At 40.7% G+C, this 27,631-nt stretch overlaps 2 protein-coding genes across 3 annotated transcripts in view; one reads left to right on the forward strand and one right to left on the reverse strand.

Moving 5' to 3' along the window:
- esr2a (estrogen receptor 2a) overlaps positions 1 to 23,379 on the forward strand; it is a 30,257-nt gene extending 6,878 nt beyond the window's left edge. The window contains exons 2-9 of one of the 2 annotated variants that reach the window (XM_085383027.1): positions 5,503 to 6,166; positions 6,435 to 6,628; positions 9,707 to 9,823; positions 12,761 to 13,069; positions 16,147 to 16,285; positions 16,791 to 16,924; positions 19,652 to 19,835; positions 20,031 to 23,379. In XM_085383027.1, coding sequence (XP_085239153.1) covers positions 5,790 to 6,166; positions 6,435 to 6,628; positions 9,707 to 9,823; positions 12,761 to 13,069; positions 16,147 to 16,285; positions 16,791 to 16,924; positions 19,652 to 19,835; positions 20,031 to 20,256 — 1,680 coding nt within the window. In that variant the 5' untranslated portion in view covers positions 5,503 to 5,789 and the 3' untranslated portion in view covers positions 20,257 to 23,379. The remainder of the gene's footprint in view (positions 1 to 5,502; positions 6,167 to 6,434; positions 6,629 to 9,706; positions 9,824 to 12,760; positions 13,070 to 16,146; positions 16,286 to 16,790; positions 16,925 to 19,651; positions 19,836 to 20,030) is intronic. The other variant, XM_085383028.1, reaches the window with a different exon arrangement.
- Positions 23,380 to 24,817: 1,438 nt separating this feature from the next.
- syne2a (spectrin repeat containing, nuclear envelope 2a) overlaps positions 24,818 to 27,631 on the reverse strand; it is an 88,352-nt gene continuing 85,538 nt past the window's right edge. The window contains exons 111-115 of the mRNA XM_085383119.1: positions 27,390 to 27,566; positions 25,985 to 26,113; positions 25,619 to 25,810; positions 25,442 to 25,524; positions 24,818 to 25,371 (exon numbers count right to left, since the gene is read on the reverse strand). Of these exons, the coding sequence (XP_085239245.1) occupies positions 25,164 to 25,371; positions 25,442 to 25,524; positions 25,619 to 25,810; positions 25,985 to 26,113; positions 27,390 to 27,566 (789 nt within the window). The 3' untranslated portion in view covers positions 24,818 to 25,163. The remainder of the gene's footprint in view (positions 25,372 to 25,441; positions 25,525 to 25,618; positions 25,811 to 25,984; positions 26,114 to 27,389; positions 27,567 to 27,631) is intronic.

Raw genomic sequence — 27,631 nt, forward strand, 5'->3', positions numbered from 1 at the left:
ACACTCTTAAGTCTGTAGAGATGACAGTGGACTTCAGGAGACATCCCTCAACTCTGCTCCCCCTCACCATATCAGACAGCCCTGTGTCAACTGTGAAGACCTTCAAGTTCCTGGGTACAACCATCTCCCAGGACCTGAAGTGGGAGACCAACATCAACTCCATCCTCAAAAAGACCCAGCAGAGGATGTACTTCCTGAGACAACTGGGGAAGTACAGTCTTCCACAGGAGCTGCTGATCCAGTTCTACACTGCGGTCATTGAGTCTGTCCTGTGCTCCTCCATCACAGTCTGGTATGGAGCAGCCACTAAACAGGACAGGAGCAGACTGCAGCGGACTGTACGGGCAGCAGAAAGGATCATCGGCACCCCCCTGCCCTCCATCCAGGATCTGTACCTCTCAAGAACCAGGAAACAGGCAGGGAAAATCATCACAGACCCCTCACTCCCTGCACACAGACTTTTTGATCTGCTGCCCTCTGGCAGACGGTACAGAAGCCTGCAGACCAGGACCACCCGACACAGGAACAGTTTCTTTCCCCTCGCCATCTCCCTTCTTAACAGTTGACCTGTCACACTGCTCCCACTGCCAGACTGCAACTGCACCTTATGTACATTTTGTAGTATTCATTCCACCTCATTCATTTCTGTATTTTATGTATATAAGTTTAGATTCGTTATTTATAGTTGGTTTACACAGCTTTGTGTATGTATGTGTAATGTGTGTATATATAGACACGTGTGTGTGTGTGTGTGTGTGTGTGTGTGTGTGTGTGTGTGTGTGTGTGTGTGTGTGTGTGTGATTTACATTGCTGTGCTTGAGAGCCACCATCTACCGGAACCAAATTCCCTGTATGTGTCTGCACATATACTTGGCCAATAAACACGATTCTGATTCTGATTATAGGGCTGGGCTATATCATACCGTTCACGGTAATACCGGTGTAATTTTGGGCAAAGATAGGAAAATGAAATATCGCGATAGAATATGGGTAAAACGCGCATGCGCAGTGCCTATGTTTACATAAGCGCATGGCGGCGACGCAGAATGAGAAGAGCGAAACTGGATCGTTGAATGAAACGGATGAACCAGAACTGGTTTGTAAAAATGCTACAACTTCAGTGGTGTGGAACTGGTTTAGCTTTCGTCCGTCAGATACACAACAAAGCACTATTTCTGGTAGAGCATGCTAGCGGGCCGTCGTTATTACCGTGTTTTTTTGGAAAATACGGCACACTTAAAATCAATCCTTTGATTTTTCTGAAAATCGACAGTGCCCCTTATAATCCTGCGTGCCTTATGTATGAATTCTGGTTGTGTTTACTGACCTCGAAACGATTTTATGTCGTACACGGCGCTCGAAAATCTGTCAAATGTTTTAGTATGACTTTGCTAAGCTATGAACCCGCACCGATTGATGGATTGTCGGAGCATTACGGCTATCGTAGGCAGGAGCCTCGCGGAGTGATACGTACTGTGCTTCAACATAATATTACCGTGTTGTGTGTGTATAACCTCTTTTTAAGTTTTGTGGATGTTATACATGGTTATGCTGAGGATATGTCGGCCAGTTTCCACTGGAAATGCCTTTTGGTTAAACTATCAGCAAGGAATTTGCATTTGCACTGTTACATTTTTATATAACTTTAATGCACATAAAAACAGCTGCTTGTTTAAGTGAAAATACATTGCTGGTTTTTTTGCACAAATAAAGTTGTGGAGTTGTAAAGTATTTTGTCTAGTGTCAATTATATCGTTATCGCAAATTTTTAAATGTATATCGTGATAAATATTTTTGGTCATATCGCCCTGCTCTAGTATGTTATAATGTACACGGTATGAAGTATGTTATGAATATGCTATAACTATAAGTATGTACAGACTATGAACAGGATATAAATATAAAAAACTATACAGAAATATGAGATATGCAGGTTATAAACAGTTGTTGAATTAAAATTTATTGCATTGTACAGAATGATTATTTACACAGAACTATAAAGTAGTGCAGTTAAGATAAGTGAGATATGTGGATAATTTCTACAGAGGCTATATAAAGTGTTAGTGGTTGTGAGTGGTGGTTCAGTCCATGTTGTTATTATTGTGTGTATGAGGGTACAGTTGTCCATTTTGTGTGTGTGTGTGTGTGGGTGTAGGTGGTTGTGGGTGTAGGTGGTTGTGGGTGTGGGTGTGTGTATGTCCAGTCCATGTGTTTAATGTGAGTCAGGTGTCAGGAGGCAGAGTTCAGGAGTCTGACAGCTGTGGGGAAGAAGCTGTTCCAGTACCTGGTGGTCTTAGTCCGGAGGCTCCTGTAGCGCCTCCCAGAGGGCAGGAGGGTGAAGAGTCCATGTGATGGGTGACTGGGGTCTTTGGTGATTTTTCCCAGCCCTTTAAAGACACCGCTTCCTGTAGATGCGTTGGGCAGTTTTCACAACCCTCTGCAACGCCTTCCGGTCCGAGGCAGAGCAGTTCCCGTACCAGACTGTTATACAGTTGGTCAGGATGCTCTCGATGGTGCAGCGATAGAAGTTCACCAGGATGTCTGAGGACAGATGGTTCTTCCTCAGAGTCCTCAAGAAGAAGAGGCACTGGTGAGCCTTCTTGACCAGCTTGGAGCAGTTGGTCGTCCAGATGAGATCCTCGGAGATGTGGACTCCCAGGAACTTGAAGCTGCTCACACGCTCCACAGCCGTCCCCTTAATGTAGATGGGTGGATGTGGGTCAGCATTCCTCCTGTAGTCCACGATGAGCTCCTTGGTCTTCTCGGTGTTAAGCAGCAGGTTGTTTGTGTCGCACCACTCAGCCAGACGATCCACCTCCTCCCTGTACCTCATCGTTGTCGTTGATGAGGCCAATCACCGTGGTGTTGTTGTTGTTGTTGTCCTGGTGTGAGAGGACAGAGTGCAGTGCGATGGAGACTGCATCCTCTGTGCTCCTGTTCTGGCAGTATGCGAATCGGTGGGGGTCCAGAGTGTGTGTGTGGGGGGGGCAGGATTTGAAGTGTTATGTACCTAAAGGCTAAAAGACCCCTGTATTTATAACAAATGTTGGCTTTTCAAACAAGAAAATAAAAAATTCAGATGAACCATTAAACAGGTGCTAAACCATATCAGAGCAAACCAGAGCCATCCCCAGTCGGCTTCTTCCATACCTCATAAAACATCCTCGGACTTTGACTTTGAAATAAAAGAATTTTATCCACTCAGTAAAGTTATGTACTGTGTGAATTTTACCTGCTATTTAGGTCAAAAGAGAAAAAATAGTTGCACATTCACATAAAAAAATGAGGCAGGAAGAACTGAGTGAACAACAGCTCAAACACCGCAGGACTCCAATTTATCGCACGCTGAAAGCTTTAAATTTTGAGCACAACTGTTTCACAAGAGAATAACACACTACTCTGTGCATTATTGTCTGAAACCGAGAACTTTTCCACAGTAAAAATTTCTAATGCTGATGATTATTCAATTAATCAACAGAAACTGGAAACAGTTTTTACGATCCTTTCTTTTAGTGAGTTTTTAAAATCAGAAATCCAGGTTTGAGCTTTATAAATGTGAGGATTTTATGTTTTTTGTACCACATAACTAGGTACATAACCCGTCTTTAGATGTTTTCCCACTTGTTTATAGTCATCAAAATAATAGATTATCTTGAAAATAATTTTAACAAATCAAACCAAAATTGGATGAATCTCTCAACTGCTGGGTGTTTTTCATGTAAATTGTTCATCCTTCAGTGGCCTGTAATGTGTCTACATGTCTTTAGGGCATCATCGGAAAAGTTTGTTTGCAAAACTTCCACAGTAGAGGTCATAACTCTCATGCTTCGTAATAAATCCTTGAGGTCACTGATGAAAATATTATTTTGTGTTTCCCTGCCTTCATTTTTCATTATGTTTTCACAGCTGTAAGAACGGCATTTGCAGGCATGGTTGAATTTCATGTTATAAAAAGGAGAATTCACCTTGGTTTCTTTCAAACTGTCCCAAATAATTAATTGGCACTTATGACAGTTGAAGCTCTGAGTCCATTTACTGCCGTTTCTTTAGCAGTGCTCATTTTACTTGTAGCAGAAGCCTCCAACTACTCCTACGGGTTATCGAGTTTGTTACTCTTCTCTGATATTTACTGAGATTAATTCAGGCGTTTTTCTTGGATAAGTAATGACTTACAGGTGTGGGCTTTATGCCACAAAGGTAGAGACACTGTGTACCAGCGACTGAAGACAGACTCCTGCCATTCAGGAATGATTAACTGCTGGATTTGATTCATCAGATGTGGTAAGAGTAAACCAACGTGTCCTTGGGCTGCACTGTGGTGCGTTACTGTGCACTCGCACTGCATTTATTGATCTTTCAGGTGTTTCTGTCCACAGGGCATCATAAATCACAATTTCTTTTTCCTCTCACCATTTTTGGTAGATACTGCAGGTGTTTTGAAGAAGCAAGTGAAATTGTAGCGTCTACTGATCGTTAGAGCTGACATTTTTATATTTTTTCATCGTTCTGATGGTCACTGTAGTGGCTATATTAATTTCTTAAAGTTCTTTCTTTCTCTTATATGTAATATAACCACACTACTGACGGACAAGCGCCTGTTTTTATGCGTTGTCGTTAGTAACAGCGACGATAACACCTTCGTGTGTGGCTTGTTTATGTTCCACATACACCTTTCACAATAAAGCTCAAGATCCTGTTGAGACTTTTCAAAATAAACTGAATCACGTGAAAGAGCAGATTATTTACAGATGAGAAGTAAAAAATAAACCTTAGACTCAAACGTTAGAACAGGCTTTCCCCGCAGCACGCCGTGTAATAAATACAAAGAAAACGGCGGCCTTTACAACTTGTGTCTATAAATGTATAGTTTCATGCATCGGTTAAAACACTCGACTCCGGGTAAAGGACGCGCAGCTGGAAACACTTCACGCAAGTCGAGCTGCCCGAGATTCACAGAATTTACAGACAATGTTACATTTTTGTGATTTATATCGTTATCGGACGATAGAATTCTTATATCGGGATATGAGATTTTGGTCATATCGCACAGCCCTATAAACCACTACACTGTGCAAAAGTAAGCTTCCGCTGAAGAGTGTGTGGGCTCACTCCTAGAGATGGGGCGAGGGGCTCAGACAGTTAGAAGGGTTCAATTTTGCACCAGTTCCAGTGATTCAGGAATTTCACTAGAATTCCTCCTATGTGCATGCCATGTGCAGTGTTTGGAGAAATCTATACACCCTGTAGCTTCTCTTTGTGGAGTGGGAGTGGTAGGCTTAGCTGGGACTACTGCTCCCACTCTTTTCGTTCTTTTTGATTCTACTTTTTTCCTTTTTTTCTGTAAACTGATTGTACTCAGATATTATCAGGGGAGCTAAGTATGAAGTTTTACCAAAGTTTAAAAGAAGAGATTGTAAATGAAATATATTTATTTCATCTACAATCGCAGGTCATGCCGTGTATTTCAATATATCAACCTGTCCCTTCTTCTTTCTTGTCCAGGTGGAAAGTTCTGCTGCTTTTACTGATGAAAAACCCATGGCAGGACTGAGAAGGAATAGTGAACATCCCTCCTACCCTGTCTTACACTCCTCTCCTGTAAACCTCCATCTTCTGGACTGTTTCACGAGGATATTCAGTTATGCCGAGCAGAAAGCAAAGTAAAATCCATTTCTCAGCTTTGACCATGTGAGCTCTGAGGTAGCTCTCTTAGCTCTGTTGTTTTTTGGCGACTCTTTCCAGTTGCCGGTAATGTAGTAATTCAAGTGATATTAGAAGCGTTTGGTGTCATGATGGCCGCTGCCTCCTCGCCTGAGAAGCTGCTGCAGCTCGAGGAGATCGACTCCAGCCGAGCTGGTAGCTGCATTCTCTCCCCGATCCTCGGCTCCTCTTCTCCTGGTCTGTCCCATGAAACAAGCCAGCCCATCTGTATCCGCTCACCATATACCGACCTCGGCCATGACTTCACCACCATACCTTTTTACAGTCCAACTATCTTCAGCTACGGTGGTCCGAGCATTTCTGAATGCTCCTCTGTCCATCAGTCTCTGAGCGCCTCTTTATTTTACAGCCGTGTGGGGACGCCCATTACGCTGCACTGCCCCCAGGGTCGATCCCAGCAAGGCCAGTCAGCCCAGACTCCGTGGGACAGTGTTATAACAACCAGGTAGGACTGGGCGCAACACCTTGACTACGCTGTGCTCTTTAATCAGTAGTTGGCCAGCTAATGATTATTCAATTAGTACTTAACCTGTTATTTATTGAACAGCTGTTTTTAGTAACCTTTTTCTCCAGTTTTTTCTTTTTCAACTAAAGCTACAGCAAGCTAAAAATAATCATCTGTAATCACATTACTGATTCAGTGATTTATTACTGTGTATTACTTTTAATCAACTGTTTTGCATACTTAATCTACATGTTTTTGTCTTGGGAAGAAATCATGACTCAAAACTGTCTGTTAGCAAGAGTGTGAGGAGGCGCTCCCAGGAGAGCGAGGAGAGCATGGCGTCTTCAGGTGGGAAGGCAGACCTCCACTACTGTGCTGTGTGTCATGACTATGCTTCAGGCTACCACTATGGAGTCTGGTCGTGTGAGGGGTGTAAGGCCTTCTTCAAGAGGAGCATCCAAGGTGAGACAAAACATACATACGGTTCGAACAATTGCTTGAAATCTTTGAAAATACTTGAATTTTAATACACTTTTCAAGGTTTGAAAAGTGCTTGAATTTCAAATGTGGTGCTTAAAAGTGCTTGAAACTGTATTTCATTCACAACAAATAACTGTCTGACCGAATGGTTTTCTTATCAGATAGAGAAATAAAATGAGTCGCAAAGTTGAAAAGCTAATTTTCTCAGTTGGATGCCTGTTTATTTAAGGGAGATGAATATTACATTCTAATTGTACCTAATTACGGAGCCCCGCAGGGGACATGGGAGAAAAAAAAATTAGGGAGAAAAAAAAAATTAAGACGGACTTTTGCGAGATCTCGCAAAACAAACTCGGGATCTCGCAAAACTTTTGCGAGATCTCGCAAAACAAACTCGGGATCTCGCAAAAGTTGAATTCGAACAATAGCGGCAGCTACTTAGTTGTAATATTACTCTTTCTGGGTCACAAAATACACTTTTAAGATATTTTGAGGCGTGAATGTAGTTGTGTAAACGTCAGATACCTGCTCGGTTTACAAGACATCACATATTTGCAAAAGTGCTCCGACGTTTTTGGAGATCTGACACCCACTAGCTCGAAGCTAACGGGAGGTCGAGACCTACTACAGCTGGGAGGAACACCGCTTTCCCGGCACATCGTGCCTCGACCTCCCGGTCGGCTTCGAGCTGGCGGCCTCCGAAGAATGCGGCTAAAACTTTTGCGAGATCCCGAGTTTGTTTTGCGAGATCTCGCAAAAGTCCGTCTTAATTTTATTTTATTTTCTCCCTAATTTTTTTCTCTCCCATGTCCCCTGCGGGGCTCCGTACCTAATGATATCACAGATGATAAATTAAATAAATAGATTTTAAGTAGATGCTTGTGCATTCTGAAAGTTGAACTGAGTATGTCATCTGTTTAAAGCCTCTCCCAGTCAGTGCTGCTCTCCATGCCTGTCTCGTACATGGTGTTATTAGCACAAACACTTTAAAGGTGATAATTCATGACTTTAACAATAATTCAGACAGCAATGTTATTAAACAACTTACAGTTGGTTTTATTGGGAATTAACTTTTAACCTGTTAGGCCCCCAGGGGCTTTCTGCTTGAAAATGAAATGACCAAAATAAATGGAGTATTTCTCTGCAATTACAAAGTCTGTGTAAACAATCTTGGTATGAAAATAAAGCTAACACTTGTGAGACGTCATCAGAGGTGTAAATATTACTGCAGATTGATTGGTAGAGCAGATGTTCATGCACTACTTAAAACTGTGTCACTGTTGCAAAGTCCTGATTGCTTCTCTCAAATCTAAAGATGTGCAACTTTGCTCTTGTTGGTTGGTGTTTCACACCACTTCTGTTTTATTTTGTACTTTATCTAAGTGTCTTTTTTGTGCTTTTCTGCGCTTTTCTTCACCAGTTTCATATTAATGTCGACGTAACTCCTTTGCGCGTACCCATCCAAATGTTATGTTTATGCCTTGCTGACTTATTAGTAAAGAATAAACTAATAAGTCCTCTAGGATATAACCTTACACCCTAGATCTTGGTGGATTTTGGATGCTCCTGTTTTAATAGTTGGTAGCGCTGACACTGAGTCACTACAGCGCACTTTCTGTGCAGTATTAGCAAGTCTGCGCAGAGCTCCACACGCGTAAATGATCTGATGTCCTCCTGCTGACCTTTGTCTGATGGCTTTGACTCATCCCTGCTGGACCTCGTGGCTCAGTTAGTGGATGTTTTGTGGATAGTGGTCACTATAATTCCCATCTTTATATCTATTATATTAGTACTAGTTCTGCTCTTTTATTCCCATGCTTAATAAAGTTGATAATATTCCACGTTTAAGTACAAATTTGTGACATCCACACTGTTCTCACACAGGCCACAAAACAGCTGGACAAAGAGCAGTTTCCCTGACTTTCATGTGTTTTGTGATGGTTTTATCTACCCATCCAAAACATCATTTCCCCAAACAGCCTTCTTTGGCTCATAGCTGTGTCCTACATGGTATAATTGCTCCCATCTCTATTTGGGGGAGACACGCTGGAGCTATTATCACTTCAGTACCAAATCCACACTTTAAGCTTAAATTTCAAAACTTACATTAACTACTGATTTTATCTACTGTTCTGATTTTATCTGTTTTGATTTTATATACTGTTTTGTTTGTTTGTTTGTTTGTTTGTTAATTAGTTAGTTAGTTTATTTGCTTGTTTTAATCAATTTTAAATCATGCTTTTTATTTGTTCTTGTTTCTAATGTCTCTGTAAAGCACTTTGAATCACCTTGTTGTTGAATTGTGCTATACAAATAAACTTGCCTTGCCTTGCCTTGCCTTGCCTTGCCTTGCCTTGCCTACGAAGCTTTTCTGGTTGTCACCTGGAGGATTCTACTGATGCTTATCAGGGAAAACTTTGTGCACTTAAACGTCCAGTTTCCCAGAGCTTTTTATACTCGCTGCCTGACAGATTGCCTAGTCAGAGGCTTGCCTGGAACAAATCCACATTCTGTGGTGTCAAGTCATTAACTTCCCATTATAATCAAAATTTATTTCATAATGATAATTTGAAGCTAAAACTTGTATGTTGTCAATTTAAGCTTTATTTTACAGGTGTTATGACATAATCTTGTATTACACAACACTTTGAGCTTTTGAACAAATATATTCAAAACTAGACCATTTAACCATTGCTATACATTAAGGCAAACCAGTATGCGTATATCATGCTAAACTGAATTTAGATGGTAATTTTGGATCACAGTTGACATTTTTCTGAAAATACCACTGTTCAAACAATATGTCTGCCTATGCAAATTAAGTCTTTGAGCAAAATGGCCAGGGTACGGAGAGAGGACTTGAACTGACCACAAAGGACTGCTTGTCATCAATGATTTTTGCTGGAAGCTGCACAAGCTGGAAATTCTCAGTCTGCCTGTCTGTTGTGCAGGGATGCAACTTTGCATTGTATTTTTCTTCATACAACTCATTTTTCATTTTTTCTATCCAACTTTTTATTTTTGTCTCAATGTCTGTCTCTTTGTGTCTTTTTGTTTTAGGACACAATGACTATATCTGCCCGGCAACCAATCAGTGCACTATTGACAAGAACCGCCGCAAGAGCTGCCAGGCATGTCGCCTTCGCAAATGCTATGAAGTTGGCATGACCAAATGTGGTTAGTATGATTATATGTATACATTGTTTCATATTTCTGAAATATGGCTGGGTGGCTGTAGCTCAGGTGGCAGAGCAGGTCAGCCACTAATCAGAAGGTCGGTGGTTCGATCCCAGGCTGCCTCCTGGCTGCATGCCAAATATCCTTGGGCAAGATACTAACCCCATGTTTGCCTACTGGTGGTGGTCAGAGGGCCACCAGTGGCGCCAGTGTCCGGCAGCCTCGCGTCTGTCAGTGCGCCCCAGGGCAGCTGTGGCTACAACGTAGCTTGCCATTACCAGTGTGTGAATGCGTGTGAGAATGGGTGGATGACTGAATGTAGTGTGAAGCGCTTTGGGGTCCTTAGGGACTGAGTAAAGCGCTATACAAATGCAGGCCATTTACCATTTAGTTCTGATAGAAGTTTTTGCATTTTGTTTTTCTGAATCCAGCCAACAGTAACTTGATGTTCTGATTATTACCTAAATAACTTGGTCATCTGATGATGTTTGGTTTATTTTATCTAAAATTTGAATGATGTGATTACTAATTATACAGTATTGATATTATACATATGCTTGAATATATTTTTCTAATGTTCTTGTTAGGGGTGCAACGATATTCGTATCGATATTGAACCGTTCGATACAGTGCTTTCGGTTCCGTACGCATATGTATCGAACAATACAACATTTGTAATTTATTTTATCAACTTTCCTTCTGACGATGCTGTCTGTGTTGAGCGCTCAGTGAATCTGTGTTCGACTACTCCGCCTGGGCTGCACTGTCGAGCGCAGATCCACTGAGCGCTCAACACAGACAGCATAGTCAGGAGGAAGAGCGCAGGGCAAGCTAGCGAGACAGAAGTTAAGCTCTCCTTGCAAGATGGACCTCCCCCACCCTCATTCAGATCTGGCGTTTGGAATTATTTTGGTTTTCATGTGAGGTATGACCCTGAAGGTAAGCGAGTCATGGACTAAAGTAAAACAGTATGTTGGATGTGCCATGCAATGCTCAATTACATTGGTGTAAACTAGTGTGTTAGCGCAGTTAGCTCGTTAACGTGTTGGCCGTCTAGCCCCATGCACGGGGCGATCGGCGGTAGCTCGTTAACGGAGATTTGCCGTGTTGTGGCGTTAAGGTCATTTCAACGAGATTAACCTGAAAGCACTAGTGGGAACACAACGAATATGACTGCACATTTACGCCGACATCATCCTAGTGCAAAGACAAAAACAACAAGCATGCTACTAACTTTAGCCGAGTCATTTAGACAGCTGTTAGCACATGATTCTCCTTATGCTGCTGAGAATATAGCCCAGAAGAAGCGGATAGTATAGCTTTTATTTTGGAAAGAGACATTTCTCTGTAATAAACTCTCTTTTCCAAAGATGAGTGATTCCTCAATCAGATACAGGGCTTGCAAAATCGCTAGCCCGACGTCCCGGAGCTAGCGATCTTTCCAGTCGGGCTACAAAAATCTCTGCCCTGCCCGTCGGGCTATTGTAGGAAAAATATATGTCAATGCTTTTGCATTCTTTCAGAAATGTAGCTGGGTAATTATGTCATTGGCATCGGTGAGCCACTGTCAATATGTGACATATTGAAATCGCGTTTGAATTTGCGCTTGTTTTTTTGCTTTCACTTTGCAATGACAGCACTGATCTGTGAGTGATGATAATTTGTGCACCAATTCCTCTGACATCGTCTTATTAATCGTTAGCTTACTATGCAAACATGACAAGTGAAATCTCCCGCAGCAAGCTTAAACATGTGAGAGGTTGATCGCGCAGAGAATCGCTGAGCTTATGTGAGTCCGTGTGTAAAAGTAGCAGGATATATATTTTAGTTCTGCTGAGCCAAATAAGACAGGTCGGGGTGAAGAAGTGACAGCCAAAGAAAAGCTTACCACAAAACGGAGAAGTTATGACAAATGAGACTGTAAGGCAAAAAGAAAGTGCAGCTTTATGGTTTCATGGACAAAAGAATTTCTGTGGCTGCAATATGACGAGCTAAATAACCAGGGCTGCACATAAGTGGTCCGCAGGTGCGCATTCGCTGTCAAAATAAAAAACACGTACAAGGGTTAGGGTTAAATTTAAAAACTGTACTTTTGAGTTAAAATATATATTTATAATTTTAATAAATGACAAATTAAAAAGGCATGAACATTTTTTTGTATCGAAAAAATATCGAACCGTGACACCAAAGTATCGAACCGAACCGAACCGTGAATTTTGTGTATCGTTGCACCCCTAGTTCTTGTTTACTTGTAAGATCAGTTAATTTCTATTTTTTCTGTAGAATCGTACAACAACATGACAGAACTATGTTTCATTATAGGCAAGAGCAAGAACAATATATGTTTTAATATTCCATAATGTTTTAGTATTTGTTTGCCTATTAATTCACATTTCATTAAAGAAGTCTTCATTCCTGCATTTGATCTGCTCTTGTAGTGTTTTGGTTAAAACGTGAAGTTTTAATTATGGGTATCACTGCAATGATGCAGGGATATCTGGATAGAAATAAAGTTTAATCCAAATGTTGTTCTTTAATATGGTTCCAGCGCTTTTACTTTAGTTTTTTTTCTACATATGAGAAATGTGATCTGGCTCTAAAAGCCACCACTGGCTCTATTAATCATTTCCACACAAAACAAATCTTTTCAACATCTGTTTGCAGTAAATAGGATTCCCATACTCTAAATTTGGATTTCAGTTTATTCCGACATTTTGTTTTCCAAGTAGGAACTACATGGTGCCAGATCTTGTAGCCTGTTCAGTGATTTCTGTCTGTAACTGATGGACTTGCTACTTGCCATTTTTGCTTTACCCTTCTTAACCCCCCAAAATTGCAATCTTATATAGAAAACAACAGCAAAATTTAACAGATATGGACAGTCTGGAACATGGGTTAAAATTGGCTATAATTTAATGCCTGCCTTGTTACTCACAGGTATTCGAAAGGAGCGTGGAAACTACAGGAATTCGCAGGCAAGGCGGCTAACCCGTCAATCCTCACAGTACATAACAGCTGAACCAAAGGGCATAACTGGACCAGCTGAAGGTTCATTAAATGAGCCGGAAAAACCTGCACTGACCCCAGAGCAGCTAATTGAGCGGATATTGGAGGCGGAGCCGCCAGATATCTACCTCATGAAGGACGCGAAGAGGCCGCTGACCGAAGCAAGCATCATGATGTTGCTCACCAACCTGGCAGATAAAGAGCTGGTTCACATGATTAGCTGGGCCAAGAAGATTCCAGGTGTTTGTTTTTGTGATATTTCAAAAAAAAAATTAGATGAATTTATATAATTAAAAATTTTTTTTTATCTTCTTCAGGTTATTCAGGTCAACAAAAATTCTAAATGAATGTGGAGAATCAGACCTTCCATTTTCATTGGTCAATCAGAAGAAAATGTATGTGCAGTGTCCCCATTCAAATCTAATAAAACAAAACGGGTCCAAAAATAGGGTTCAAATATCACTTTACCAGCAGATTTTCTCCGACTGTGCATGTGCAAAGTTACATAGCAATGTGGCAATACCACTTAATTAATGGTTCGAGCCAGAGTGCTGACACAAATAAGTGTTTCGCCAATAGAGCAATTCATGTCATGAATAAATAAAGTGTAGTATACACTGATGAAGAAAATATACACTTCTTTTTGTAATTTTTAGGCAACATCAATGTGATTGATTGTGAGTCTCCTATTCAACCAAATCCCAAAGATGTTCTGTTGGTTTAAGATCTGGTGACTGAGGAGGCCATATGAGTACAGTGAGGTCATCGTCATGATCAAGAAACCAGTTTGAGCTTTGTGATGGTGTGTTTGCCTGCTGCAAGCAGCCATGAGATGACGTTGTAGTTAGTACATTATAGTTTCAGTTATGAAGGAATATAAATGGTCAGCCACAAGACTTGGGTAGGTGGTGGCATTTAAACAGGGCTCAGTTGGTACTAAGAAGCCCAAACTTGTACCATTACACCAACCTGAACCTTTGATAGAAGGCAGCATGGATCTGTACGTTCTTGTTGTTTACACCAAATTCTGGCTCTAGCATCTAAAGTTTTGACCAGGAAAAGTTTTTCCAGTCTTTTCTTGTCCGTTATCTTGTGTGAACTTTAATCTTGGCCTCGTGTTTTTAGCTGACAAGAGTGGAACACAGTGAGCTGCTGTAGTCCATCTGCTTCAGAGACATATTGCGGATTCAGAGATGCTCTTTTACATATCTTGATTGTAACATGTGTGATTTTAACAGTTGCTGCTGACTTCTTTTCAGATCACAATGTATTTTCTCTCTTTCAGACTATTTAGACTAGACTAGTGTGGCACCAACAACCATGCCATGTTCAATCACGTACATAACCTTTTTTTCCCCATTCTGATTTTTGGTTTGAACTCTCGCATGTTGACTTCTATACTTTCTTAAAAGCACTGAGTTGCTTCCATTTGAAAGCTGATAAGAGTCAATATTTGCACTTGACAAAAGAGCTGGTGAGTATATAGCACAACACACACAGTAACAAAGTTGCCATCATTAATCGTTAGTTCTCATTTACAACATTTTGATTAGTTGAATCTTGTATTAGATGAAAGCTTTTCTATATAACAGCTGTTATTATGTCTAGTTTTCATGTTTGCTTGAGTTGAGAAATGCAATTGGTTTGAGATTATACAAAGAGTCTTTCTACAACATCAGTAAAAATTACTTTAATGATAACAGATCTAGGTATTTTATTCTTCTCGCTGAGCAGTTCACTGTCTCAAGACAGCGAATGATGTGTTTGTGGCTTGGCACAGTCATTTGTGTCTGCTTTATTTAGCGTTTGAGCCTGTAAAACACAGCAGCAGTGATGGAACTGGAGTGTGGCAGTGAGCTGTGAAATAACAATGTATCACAAAGGGTGGATTTCTGTAGCCTTGTTAATGAATTCTGACTGCTTGTGGTGAATTTAACAAATTTAAGCCTGAAAAAGTGAAATAAATCATTATAGCAAAGAACCATTTAATTTCAAGCGTGAATTTCAAAGTGAATTGTCTGAATGCTCATTGTTGTCGTAGCCTGAGTCAGCAGCACAGGCCATACAAGTCTGTGGCACTGAGCAGTTTATTGGGAATGCGTGTTCATATGTATGCATAAATGATCATATTGAACGTGAGAGTAGCAGTACAATAATCTTTGTGTAATTTTGATTCTGACATGATTGTCGGTGCAAGTCGATTTAGTTTACTTGGCGTTTTGCAAAAAGTAATTTAAAGAGTGACAGATCTTGTCAAAGCTCACAGAAAGCTTACGGTAACTTCACACCATCAGAAGACAACTTTCCTTCGCTAGGTGATCACATCGGTGGTCACCCAGTGGGAGGGAACCTCCATCTATCCATCCATTTTCTACCTCTTATCTGAGGCAGGGTCGCAGGGGCAGCAGCCTAAGCAGATGAGCCCTGACCTTCCTCCCTGGCCACCTCCTCCAGCGTTTTCTGGGGGAACACAAAGGCAGCACTCCCAGGCCAGTTGAGAGATCTAATTTCTTCAGCGTATCCCAGGTCCAGGCATGTCCCACTTTCTCCTGGTGGGACATGCCTGGAACGCCTCAACCAGGAGGAACCCAGGAAGTGTCCTTGTCAGATGCCTGAAACACCTCCGCTGGCTCCTTTTGATGTGGAGGAGTAGCAACTCTACTCTGAGCCCCTCCTGGATCGGTAATTAGTGACAAAGGGCAGCCCTGGCAGGCCCTGGCACTGTTTGTCCATCGGGAAAAACTCCAGTGTACAGGCAACAAGCCGAGGGGATACTAAGATACCGACCCCAACCCACCGCCTTTCAGCAAGGGCTACTCCAGACTGAGACACAGTCAAGGCCTGTCTCGGGGACACTGGTTCCTGTTTTTTTGGGTCTTTTTCATTTATCTAACTCTTAGTAAATTGTGAGGTGCCTCGTAATCAGTACTTGTTATTATGTTTTTTAACCTGTTTGCTGAGACGGTGCCGTGTTTTTGTTTTACCTTGTTGGTTCGTTAATCAGTATCAAGTCTCACATTGCTCTTAATGGCACTGCCTGTAAAAAGGTGGTCTTTTTAGGGGTTTTGCTTGTTTTAGGTTTTATTTTATTGTTTTTTATTTATTTATTTATTTTTTGGTTTGGATATTTTTAGGTCAGCATTCTGTTTTTGCATTTACGGACAATGAGATGGAAAAAATTGCTTCCAACCAAGTTGTTTACCTCCTGTTTCTCTTCATGCTGCTGCCTAGTTGCTCATTAGACTCGTTATTCAGGTTTCTGTGATATGCTTCATCTGCTCACAGCTATGTACTTTATGATTACATCCTTTTCTCAGGGTTTGTGGAGCTTAGTCTCGTAGACCAGGTCCATCTGTTGGAGTCCTGCTGGCTGGAGGTGTTGATGATTGGACTGATGTGGAGGTCAGTGGACCATCCAGGAAAACTCATCTTCTGCCCTGACCTCAGCCTGAGCAGGTACCACCTCCTAAACCTTGTTTCACTCGCCTGATTAGAAGCACTTGCTTCTAAAAAGAGTTATTGGTGGTTCCCAGTGTACTTACACACAATATCTTATGATAATACACCAAACCTCTGTATGTTTGTTTCTGTGTCTGTCAACTCCTCCTAGACCATCAGGGCTTGAGCAACCAAATCTGGCTCCTAAAGGTTCTTAGCTACATCGCATATTACGATGGCATCATGTTGCCTGGCAACCACCTAGCAATAGGCTACAACAACCCATTTTTAGCATTTAAGAACCTAAAACACCTATTCTGGGTTTTTTTTTGGTGATCTTTTCTGCCAGCTGAGAGAGATCACTAATGTTACTCTCCTTCCTCTTGTGTAAAGTGCTTCAGAGTTAAAACAGCAGATCATCTTTTACTTCTTGGTGGGAGTTACATCTGTGTTATGTCTGGCTAATTTGTGGAGGTAAAAATCAAGAGTGTGATGCAATTAAATAACATTTTTGTCTTTTTAGAGAAGAAGGAAACTGCGTCCAGGGCTTTGTGGAGATCTTTGACATGCTGATAGCTGCCACAACCAGGGTGAGAGAGCTCAGGCTGCACAGGGAGGAGTACGTCTGCCTCAAGGTCATGATCCTCCTCAACTCCAGTGAGTGAGCATGTTTGTGTGGGCGGACATGAGGTCCACTCTCAGTGTCATGTGCTTAATGTGCATGTGCGTAAGTGAGACTGAGACTGTTTGTTTGTCTCCAGAACATGAACCCACAATGGGGTGTTAGATTGGTATCTCAGCATGTAATCTTGTGAGCCTACACATGGTAAGTATGTCCATAAACCAAATAACTAGCAGTGAAGACTGCTAGTTATTTGAAACTACACAGTGTTCCCTGTGTAGTTTCAAATAACACTGTGTAGTTTCAGTCTGTGCTATGAGGACTCAGAGGTTCTGCTAAAGTAGCTGGAGTAGCAGGTGGTACATAAGTGAAGATGAACACGGTCAAGGCCTCTCTGGTGAGATCATTAATGTTTTCTTTTTAATTGCCTCCACAAGCGAAGTCAGACTTTTGTCTGACTTTGCCGACTACAGAGCTGTTTCACCTTCAGCCCCAGAATATAAAAATCAAATGTTATTAAAAGTTTGTTTTTATTAAATCAGAGCTGACTAAAATGGCCAAGACTACAGAATATGGTTTAGATTCAAGTAAGAGCATTTACTGTCACATAGAAGAAAACCACATGATTCCTTGTGGGACCTAGTCACCCTAAATACATTTAAGATGATCAGATCCCAACAAACTAAATGTGAGGCATGGTGTGTTTTTGTGTAAGAAGTACTCTTAAAGTGTCTTTGAAATGGATCTATCTAGCATTCTTGGACTTGGACACTTAGCAAAAAGCACACTCATGCAATATGAGAATGTAATCAGTGTGAAAGTGTGATTTTTATTTATTTTTATTTGTTTAGGGCACTCAAGCCTCACGTTAGCTGGGATAATGTTAGCCTTTAACCAGCTGCTGTTGTTTAGCTGGCTTGTTGTCAGGATGGATGCATGTCTAATCTGTTGACTGTAAGTAATTGTGACAATATCGGGAATAAAAGAGCATGTTTATGCACGTTTTTGTGTTTTAGCACCCTGACTTTAGTTCAGGAGATGAGGCTTGAGGTGAGTAGGAAGAGGATTAGGTGACAGAGGAGAGAGAGCAGTGATGGAGGAGGAGACATGATAAGAACAAAATGATGAAAAATGTATTTAAATGTTTAGTGTTCACATATAGTTTAAAAAGAACTTTGTGACCTTTAAAATGAACTTATAATGCATGCTATGTATGTGTCCACTCATTCATTTTATTTGTTTTTTTTTGGGGGGGGGTTGGTAGTTGTGCATCCGCACAAGAGCACGCTGCTTTTGGAGCTCAACATTTGTTTTGTAAAAGGAATGAGTAGGTGTTTGCAAACTATATTAAAGGCATTATGTTACGTTGTTATTAAGAAGTTCAACGTCTGGCATAGTTTAAAAGGAAAAAAAGGAGTTTACTTGATTAGTCAGTGGTTTGGGAGAGCAACCAGTTAAACCACCCACCCCACCACTAAGAAACACCTGTGGGTACTGTCGCGTTTTTTGTATGCAGTAAAACTAAGGTGTGTCATCCAGATCTTTGCACTGTACACTCAGAATACACACACACACACACACACACACACACACACACACACACACACACACACACACACACACACACACACACAGAGAAAATGATCAACAAATGCATGGAGTTGAAGATCATACTACTTTATTTAGTTAATTTAAAGCCAGTCCCTTTGACATCTGCTAATTCAATAGCATGAAAGCCCCAGACCAGAGCCCCTGTGTTACTTACTAACTCTCAAACAGTGGAAAACCCCATGGTGATGTTTTGTGAATAATCTTTTTGTAGCAGTGGAAAAAACTAAAACCAAAGTAGCTCAGAATGTTCCAAAAACAGATTTAAAGTTCTGCTGCCAGAGATAAAAAGCAGAGAGATTCTAACCAAGCAAATGTTTAGACGAGATTTTAATGACCCTCAAAATGAAAACTACTCCTTAAAGACGGAGACAGGGCAGTCCAGTGTGTACAGACAAGGCACCATCTGTGAGACACTGTTCTGTACTCTGCAAACTGTATGTTCGATGCTTTGGCAGGATGTTTCTAAATGTTTGAGCATGTCAGCCCTTTTCAAACTGTATTTGCAAGCACAACAAGTGTTTCTTTAGTGTTGAACAAAACACGGGGATTTTTCAGACTTCTGCTACCAGAAAGTTTCACAGTAGGAAAAGGGCTGCAAAATCAAATCAGTTTTTTTTCCCCTGGCTCATAATGCACCTCTGGGCGCAGACTACATGCGTAAGCACCTTTTGATCCGTTTATAGTTGAAGCAAAGAGTCGATGTTACCTTACCAGAAGTCTTTTGCTTCTGTCCTTTGTATTTTATGCCAAAGTAAATAAAAAAAAAAACACTTGAAAAAATATTTGTATTTATAACACCTGGTTACAATCCTTTGACGGAAGGCCAGTGGTTATTTTCGGGGGTGTTAAATCTTTTGTATGCATTTTAAATAAATTGTGGATAAATTCCATTTAGCTGGTTCAGTCTGATGTTACCGGTGGTGTTGCACACGCTGGTTCTCTGGGTCATCTGTCCTTTTCCTGCTGTGACCGAATCAAGATGTCTGCATGAAAAATCCAGTTATGTTTTTGCACAGTTTACAAAGGATAATGCACTTCAAAATGTTTTATTTACTTTAGCTTCCAACATTAAACTCCTATATTGATATCTGTAATATAGTCTTTACTGTGTAGACACACTTAAAGTGTATTTCTTCCCATTTGCTTTCCAGACATGTGCCTCAGTTCCTCAGACGGCAGCGAGGACCAGCAGAGCCGGTCCAAGCTGCTGCGCCTCCTGGACGCTGTGACAGAAGCTCTGGTGTTGGCCATCAGCAAAACCGGTCTCACCTTCCAGCAGCAGTACACCCGCCTGGCTCACCTGCTCATGCTGCTTTCACATATTCGTCATGTCAGGTAACAGGACCCAACATCATGCTATTAAAACCTGGATATTTTTAAAAAAGGGAGACAGATCTGTAAATGAATTTATTTTACAGCTCAGATTTATTCAAAGCCCTGCAGTGTTATGAAACACATTCATCTGACCAGATTGTTCCCATCAAAAGTCATTACGTTAACCTCTCGCCCAACTTTGTTTTCAATGTGCAGTAACAAAGGCATGGACCACCTCCACTGCATGAAAGTGAAGAACATAGTGCCTCTCTACGACCTGTTGCTGGAGATGTTGGATGCCCACATCATGCACAGCTCTCGTCTGCCTCCTCAGCAGGAGGAAGATCAGAGTGAGGCTCCTGCCCGGCTGCACAGCTCTGCAAGCGGACCTTCAAATACCTGGATTCCCAGTAGCGCTAGAGCTGGAGGTGAACCCCAGTAGTCAGATCAGAATTCCGATGCGAAAGAATTTTCACTGCTTTGCACAAAACTAGTTCACGGGAATGATGAGTATCTTCGTAGGAACGAGAGCTGGATTCTCTGATCTGTCACTGGTGAATCTTTGACACGCTGTGCACAGTTTCTGGTGAACTTTCAATATCTTCAAAGTTAACCGCATGGAGCACAGATCACGCTTTCAGGATTCTTTGCTTTTCCACTATATTGGCAAAAGACTAAAGCGAAACAGGAACAAACTGTCAAACCTGGTCACTCAGCTGTACTCAGATATGTGACAGGACCATTAAATCAGTCAGTCGACCAATGAAAACCCATGCAGAAAAACAGATCACAACTGATTTGATCACACCTCCCAATGACAGTATGTCTTTTTAAACTGATTAATCAGAGCCTGTACAGTTTGCTGGAACAAGCAGCTTATGTGTAACTGATTCCCAAAAACAAGCACCTGCAGAAAACTCACACTTTAACTCTGAGTTAAAGAAATCTTATACTGTGAAACTTACAGTGCTCACTGGCGTGTTTTCTTCAACAAATCTCAGTTTGTGTTTCGACTTTGTGTGTGTAGATGTTTTAATGCTTAAGTGGCTTTTCTATACACATGGACTTTAATGTCGAGGCTGCAACAAAAGACTGTTGTTACTGATTATTGCTGATTACTTAATCAGTTTATTGTTGGGTCTATGCACTAAAACACTTATGATTTCCCCACAGACCAGGGCCACGGCTTCATCTGCTAAGTTTTGTCCATCCCACAGTTGCAAATGAAAATTTATTTAGTCGATGAATTTCAAAAATCCATTGATTTTTATTCTTATATTTATTTTGAAGATGGAGATGCATGAATAATAATAAAAATGCTGTTTGTACCCATGTTTAGACAACCCAAGGAATTATGACACATACATAAGATAATACTTTATATCCTCGTGTAAGGGATTCAAATTTCATCAAGACTGCAGTATATCATCACCTTATAACACAAAGATAGTTAAACTTCTGGGATATCAATCTGTCCACTTAAGAAGCATAAGCCATTGTGAACATCATCCACTTGCTTTGGTGCAACCAGTTGCGCTGTCTGTGCAACGATGCAACCCCCCCAACATGAACTGGTTTGGCATGTGGTGGCCTTAGACCACTTCTCTCTCCTTATGCCTCCTTACAGATCTTTCTCTGGTGTGACTTTTTTCACTTGTGTCACTGCTAGTGTTAGACTGCCTGCTGCACAGGCAGTCTAACTCCTCCAGGATGGCACATTCATACTCGCTGTTACAAGAAGGTTTGCCGTGTCTCCAGGAGGATGAATACTAGGAGACGGGCAATTACCCAAGGGGAGCTGGACAGGACAGTAAAAGGGGTATCAATGCAGCAGCTGAACTGATATCGTCTTCTTATTATTGTGAGGAAGAACAGGAGGAGCCCTATAAAATGACCTCCACTGGACTATTCGAGAGCATGTTCCTGGCCAAACTGTCAGATGGTTGATAACGCTCATGCCACCGCCTGCAAAACCATTCCCTTCTTGCAGGGGTTGCCATTTACACCAAAGCAGGTGAAATAGATTGATGATGGATTCTGCTTCCTGACTGAACAGATTGATGTCCCTGAAGTTTACCTGACTATCTCTGATATTGTGATTATTGAGCGTTACCCTCATTTATTTTTTGAGTAGTGTATATGATCATTAAAGGCAGTATTTGCACAAAGCAGTTACTTTGTTAGCATCTCATGTATTTGTTGAATCGCTCACAGAGTTGTTTCATCTGGGTTAAAATTAACGAGAGAACTCCAGCTAAGAAGGTGATTTCTAGCAGAACTTAAGCTAATTGGCAGTGAATGTGGCAACTCTGATTTTCTTCTTTAGCTTAAAAAACAGACATGAAAACAATTCCTCAACTGAATGCTGATTTTTTTTTTGTTTTGTTTTTTTGTTTTTGTTAAATACAGTTATTTGAAAAAGAAAAATATCAAGCTGTGTTGAGCTGGTGCCTTCACTTGCTCTCAATGTCTGTGCTTTATTGTCAAAGATGCCTTACTGTTGCTCTTATGCCAACGTAGCACTTCAAAAAAAATTTCTATTTTTGTAGTTTTGAACTTGCTACAGTTGCTCTTTGTGACATGATGCAGCTTCAACAATCAGGATCACAGCAAGGTTCATCAAACAGAGGCCTCTGGACCCTCTGGACTCTGGTCTTTCTGTACAGCCTGTGCTTTTACTCTCATCAGCCTTTGTCACCAAACTGTTTAAGCACTGCACAGATACTTCTTGTTCAATTCTGGGGAAAATGTTTGATGAATGTATAAATCAGTAAAACAATACGAAAGAGGAGCCTTTGTCTTATTTGTTATTTATCAAACGCCGTGTTTTGCCAGCTTGCAAATGATCAGCAGAAGTAAATGTTAATGACTATTTAATTTTGAACACTATCTTTAGTCTAGACTACAAAATTATTTTTTGATAAAACAGAGATACTATAACTACCGGTAGGTAAATTTTAATTTGGAAATTTTTAAAAAAGTATATATAAAATTCACAAACTCGAGAAAGAAAAGCACCAATTCATTTTCTTTAGCCAAAAATGATTGGTGATTTTGGGGCAAACAAAACGAATCCTATACAAAGGGTAGTGTAAGTCACAGAAAACAGATGCCGGTGCCACTCGGATGGAGCGGGTCATGTGTAGCACAGTGTTCTCTGAACCAAATAAAATCTTTTAAAAGAAGGTCCCTCGAGTAGACTTTCCAGAACTTCCAGTCCTAATCTCTAACTGCGATTAACATTGATGTTATCCCTGAGGGTTTTGTTAGTGCAGCAGAGTACTGTGGGCTTGGCTTGATAAATGAAAACGGGTCCTTTTCAGGGACCCCTCTTTAAATCCAGCATCTGATCAGCACTGCTTGAACACTGGCAGAGGCCTCAGATGTAGGATGTAGAAGTAAGAACATGGCAGAGAATGCGCCCAATGATGAAAATAGCAAATAGAACAAAAATGAGTGAAGTGGCCGTCTAAGATGCTGGGTTTTTTTTTTGGGTTTTTTTTTTAAACAGCCATGTATTACTTCTGCCAAGTATGTTTTCTTTTAGATAGGATTTGCAAGTGTGCACGCGGTTTGAATGAATTCTAATAAAACTTTGACCTCAGCTGATGGCCTGCCTCTGGCTCCTTGTTTGCAGCTTCTCATCCTCATTACAAAAGTACATTTTGTGACATAAACACACATATGCTCACACCTACAGTAGACAACACAACAAGATTGTTAGTTTGTGTATCCATGTTCGTTCATTTGGTTTTTCTTACAGCTTTGGTAGTTGAAGACACTGTTGTGTTCTTCCACTTGTGCTCTGTCCACTCTATTCTTATCTTATTATCCATTTTCTCCTTTTCCTGTACTCTTTCTGCTTGTTAGCTTGGCACTGCCATAGCACACATGCACTGGGAACACAAACAAGAGGAGCCTATAGAGTCTATAGAGATTTTTAGAAAAGCAAATATGTTTGGCACAAAGGTGCATTCAGGTTCTGATTTAGATTGCAAAAAGCTGACAGACAAGATGCTCTTATAAAAAAAAACAAAAAAAAAACTTGTGTAGTTTTTCTGTAGTGTTTCTAGCCAAGGTTTGGCATTTCCCCTGTTTGGTAGCATGGATACCTCAAAAAAATAAAATAAAATAAAGGATAAGCCAGTTTGTTTAAATCAGTCAACATTTACTAGAGGAACAAAAAAATGATTATAAATCCACCTTTCAAGTTATAAATAAGCATTATATTATTGCTTTATGTACATAAACATCATGCTGAATCTACAGTGTTTCAACAGTGCAAGGAGGCGTGGAAATGTCCACTCACAATCTAGTCAAGACAAAATCACATCTAAAAAACTCAGTATACAAGAATGTGTTTTTTCTTTTTTTTTTAAAAAAAGACTTTCAGCTGGCTTTTTATCAAATACATTCAAATTTAATCAGCGCTGTTCTGCAGAGTTCAGTCGAGCAGGCAGGAAAACATTAAATGAAATGTGAAGAGTTCATGAAGTAAATGAAATATAAACATGCAAATCTTAAAAACACAAGAGTTCAGTGTCTGGCTGGATTAAAAAATAAACAAAAAAAACAGTTTAGTCGGTGAAAAATCAAACTGTATGTAAATGATGGCTGTAGCCACCCTATTGCTTACTTTTTCTTGGTGTTTTGAAGTGGAGGATGATGAATCGTCATATGGTAGCCACTTGTCAGTGACACTGCCCTAATCTGTACTTTAGTTGGGCCTTTCTGTACACAATGAGCATCATGTTCTATTAAAAAAGTGAAAACAAAATGAAAACAAATGAAACTCATCAGAAAAGTGTTTACTGAGATCGCCACTCAATAAGACGTAGGGTCGTTTTCTCATGCACTTCTATATAACCTGACTTTTTTTTGCCACCATTAGAAACGATTCAGGTTTAAGGCACTTGTGCACTTGCTTCACTTTTCAGACTGAGTTTGAAAATCCACTGTGGCTTCGTCATCTGTCGAATGAATCATTATTCATAATACGTAGCTTTTCTTTTTTTTAATGCTGTGATTTACGTGTTCTTACCTAATTAATAGGATAATTACTGTACCTCACTAGAAATAGATTCGGTGACTCGTCCCTCATCTGATGATAATCCTTGTGTTGGAGGATGGTCGGTGGTCTCCGAGTGGCAAAAGTGATTGATTTCCTGAATGATGTTAAAACCTGGGGGTTTTTTTTTGGCATGGTGAGTTTTTTCTTGATGGAAAGACAAAAGAGCTGCTGGCAAATCTTTACAGTTTTCAGTCTTCGGGAAACTGAACATGACAGCATGGTGACATACGTTCATCCGTTTCCTTTAGAAAGTTTCTATTATCGCATGAATATTACAATCAAGTGGGCGGTGGGCCGTTGGTGTAATGCAACATGGGGTAGAAGGACCGGGCGAAGTTATTGGTAAGGGTGCAGCTGGAGTCACTTTCCGACATTGGAATCAGGCAGGGCAGGAGCAGGAGGAGCAGCAGCAGGAGCTGAAGAGGGAAGGCGGCACGCAGGGCCCGGTAGAAGAAGGATCGAGGGGGAGACGATTCCCGCTTCTCTCTGCAAAACACATCATATTTAGTGCAAGAAGACATGAAATACAAACAACGTTATCTGCGCTGCTACTTACCTTTGAGTGGAGGAGCCTTTCTTTGAATTTCCAGCCTCCTGAGAAACACTTTGACACTGGGCGGCTGTAGCAGATTCACAGTCCTGAGGTAAATAAATCGTCTACGTTAATATGCTGTAAAAAAAACATTCATGACAGCTCTTGGATGTGCAGAAAGAAAATATTTTGAGCTTTTACCAGACGTTGCCGCAGGTTGCTGAGGTCGCTGTCCACCTGCTTCAGGAGCAGCTTCAGCTTGCTCCCCGTCACGTGGAGTTTCTCCCGGGCCTCGTTGCTCTCCTCTGTGCCGTCTTCAGGCTGGAGCTGAGACCACAGAGTCTGAAGGGAGGCCTGATGAGCCTGCCTGTCCTGCAGCTCCTTTTGCAGAGCCTGCAGACCACAACCAACAAAAATAGTAACTATTTCTAGCATCAAGCTGAATAAATGACTGGATAAAACTTTTTGACTTCACATGCTCAGTGTAAACACAGTGTCAGCAGCAGATCTGTGAGGACAGTACTTTTTTTCAATTTGTTGGGTAACCAAACATGCCTCTCTGCTTACAGTGAGGGTGTTGCTGTGCTGTTGCAGCGCTGTGAGAGTCGTGTCTGGGTGGCCGATGTCCACTGCGTAGCGTCTGCTCTCTGCGTGAGCGAGCCACAGCAGCAAAGAGTGGAGGCTTTCATGAAAGTCCTGTATGGGAAAAAGTTAAAGGTCATTTGTTACAGTGAAGCAGTTCAGCTGAAACCTCAGCTCATGTCATTTTTGACATTTTAATTTCTACTTACATCAACTAGATTTTTTTCCCTTCCAAATTATGGTAGGAAAAAAACATTTTTGCCATCTGCTTTTCAAAAATAGTTTTCCTCTTTAACCTCCTAAGACCCGAACTCTTCCATGGCATGCATTTTTAATTTCTCTTTGATACTTGGGCTGATTGGGGCCCGATGAATGTAAAAACAAAGAATTACCAGATTTTTGTTTACCTCATTTTTGTTTTTAAGAAAAATAAGAGCAGTAGATAGAACAGTAGCAGTATAATGTCCTCGTAAGTGGATATCAGGCCCTTGTAGAGCAAAATTGAGTATTTTGGTCTAAACAACCCAAAATGTGATGTCCACATATGTGGACACCAGGTCCTAGGAGGTTAATACTTTGCACACTGTATGCTTTACATGCACCAACTTCACCAAGACCTCACCAGCCACTATATTAGGTACAACTTATTATTAACGCAAGAATCTAATGAGCCAATCACATGGCAGCAAGACAACCTGCTAAATTTCAAAGAGGGCATCAGAAAGGGGAAGAATGGTGATGTTGCATGGTTGTCGGTGCCAGACAGGCTGGTTTCTTGAGTCTTGAAACCTCAGTCTTGTTGCTGACCATGTTCACTTATTTATGCTTTCAGCAATAACCCAGCATGCCACAAAGCTCAGATTATCTCAGTCTGCTTTTGTGAACATGTCAATGAGTTAACTGTACAAAACTGACCTCATTTATGTCATGATGAATCAGGGCGGTTCTGGAGGCAAAAGAGGGTCCAACCCAGTGCTAACAAGCTGTAACTAATGAAGTGGCCAGTGACTTTATTTGCACCAGCATTTGCATGAAAGTCATTACACAATTATCACTGCATAATTCACAATAACACTTAATACTTAATTAAGATAATACTTAATCTTAATTAAGTATTATTTATTAAAATTGGGAAATAATAATGTTATCAATAAAATTCAAGTTGAAAATAGTTTTGTCACTTTTTTCTTGTCACTTGTCAAAGATTCTGCAACTTCACAAAAATCAGTTACTTGTGAAAGCTTGTTTGAACAGTGAACATTCATCAAAGTGTTAATACTGCTGTTATCCTTAAGTTTAGAAAGGTTTTAAGATGTGAATAAAATATTTTTCAAGTCTTAAAACAAGTCTCGAGTTTTTTTTAATAGTCTGTTGTGGTATTTCCTCTTACCTGGCACTGCATGAGCTTCTTCCTCAGGCTGAGGTCCCACTGCTGGAGGCCAGTACACGCTCTGCTCCAGTCTCTGTTCATACTCGTCAGTCTCTCCTGTGCTTCTGGAGCTTCCTCACTTTGCAGGTTGACTGACAGCATGATAGACTTGTAGTGAGTAAACACTTTCTGCATCTCCTGCAAAAAAAAAAAAAAAAAAGCAATCATCCATTTTTTTATTTTTGCTTTTTTTAATGATCAAA

This window comes from Rhamphochromis longiceps, linkage group LG15, assembly GCF_057381845.1.
Source record: "Rhamphochromis longiceps isolate RC_006_pf linkage group LG15, R_longiceps_female_GT1.1, whole genome shotgun sequence".
Lineage (NCBI taxonomy): Eukaryota > Metazoa > Chordata > Actinopteri > Cichliformes > Cichlidae > Rhamphochromis > Rhamphochromis longiceps.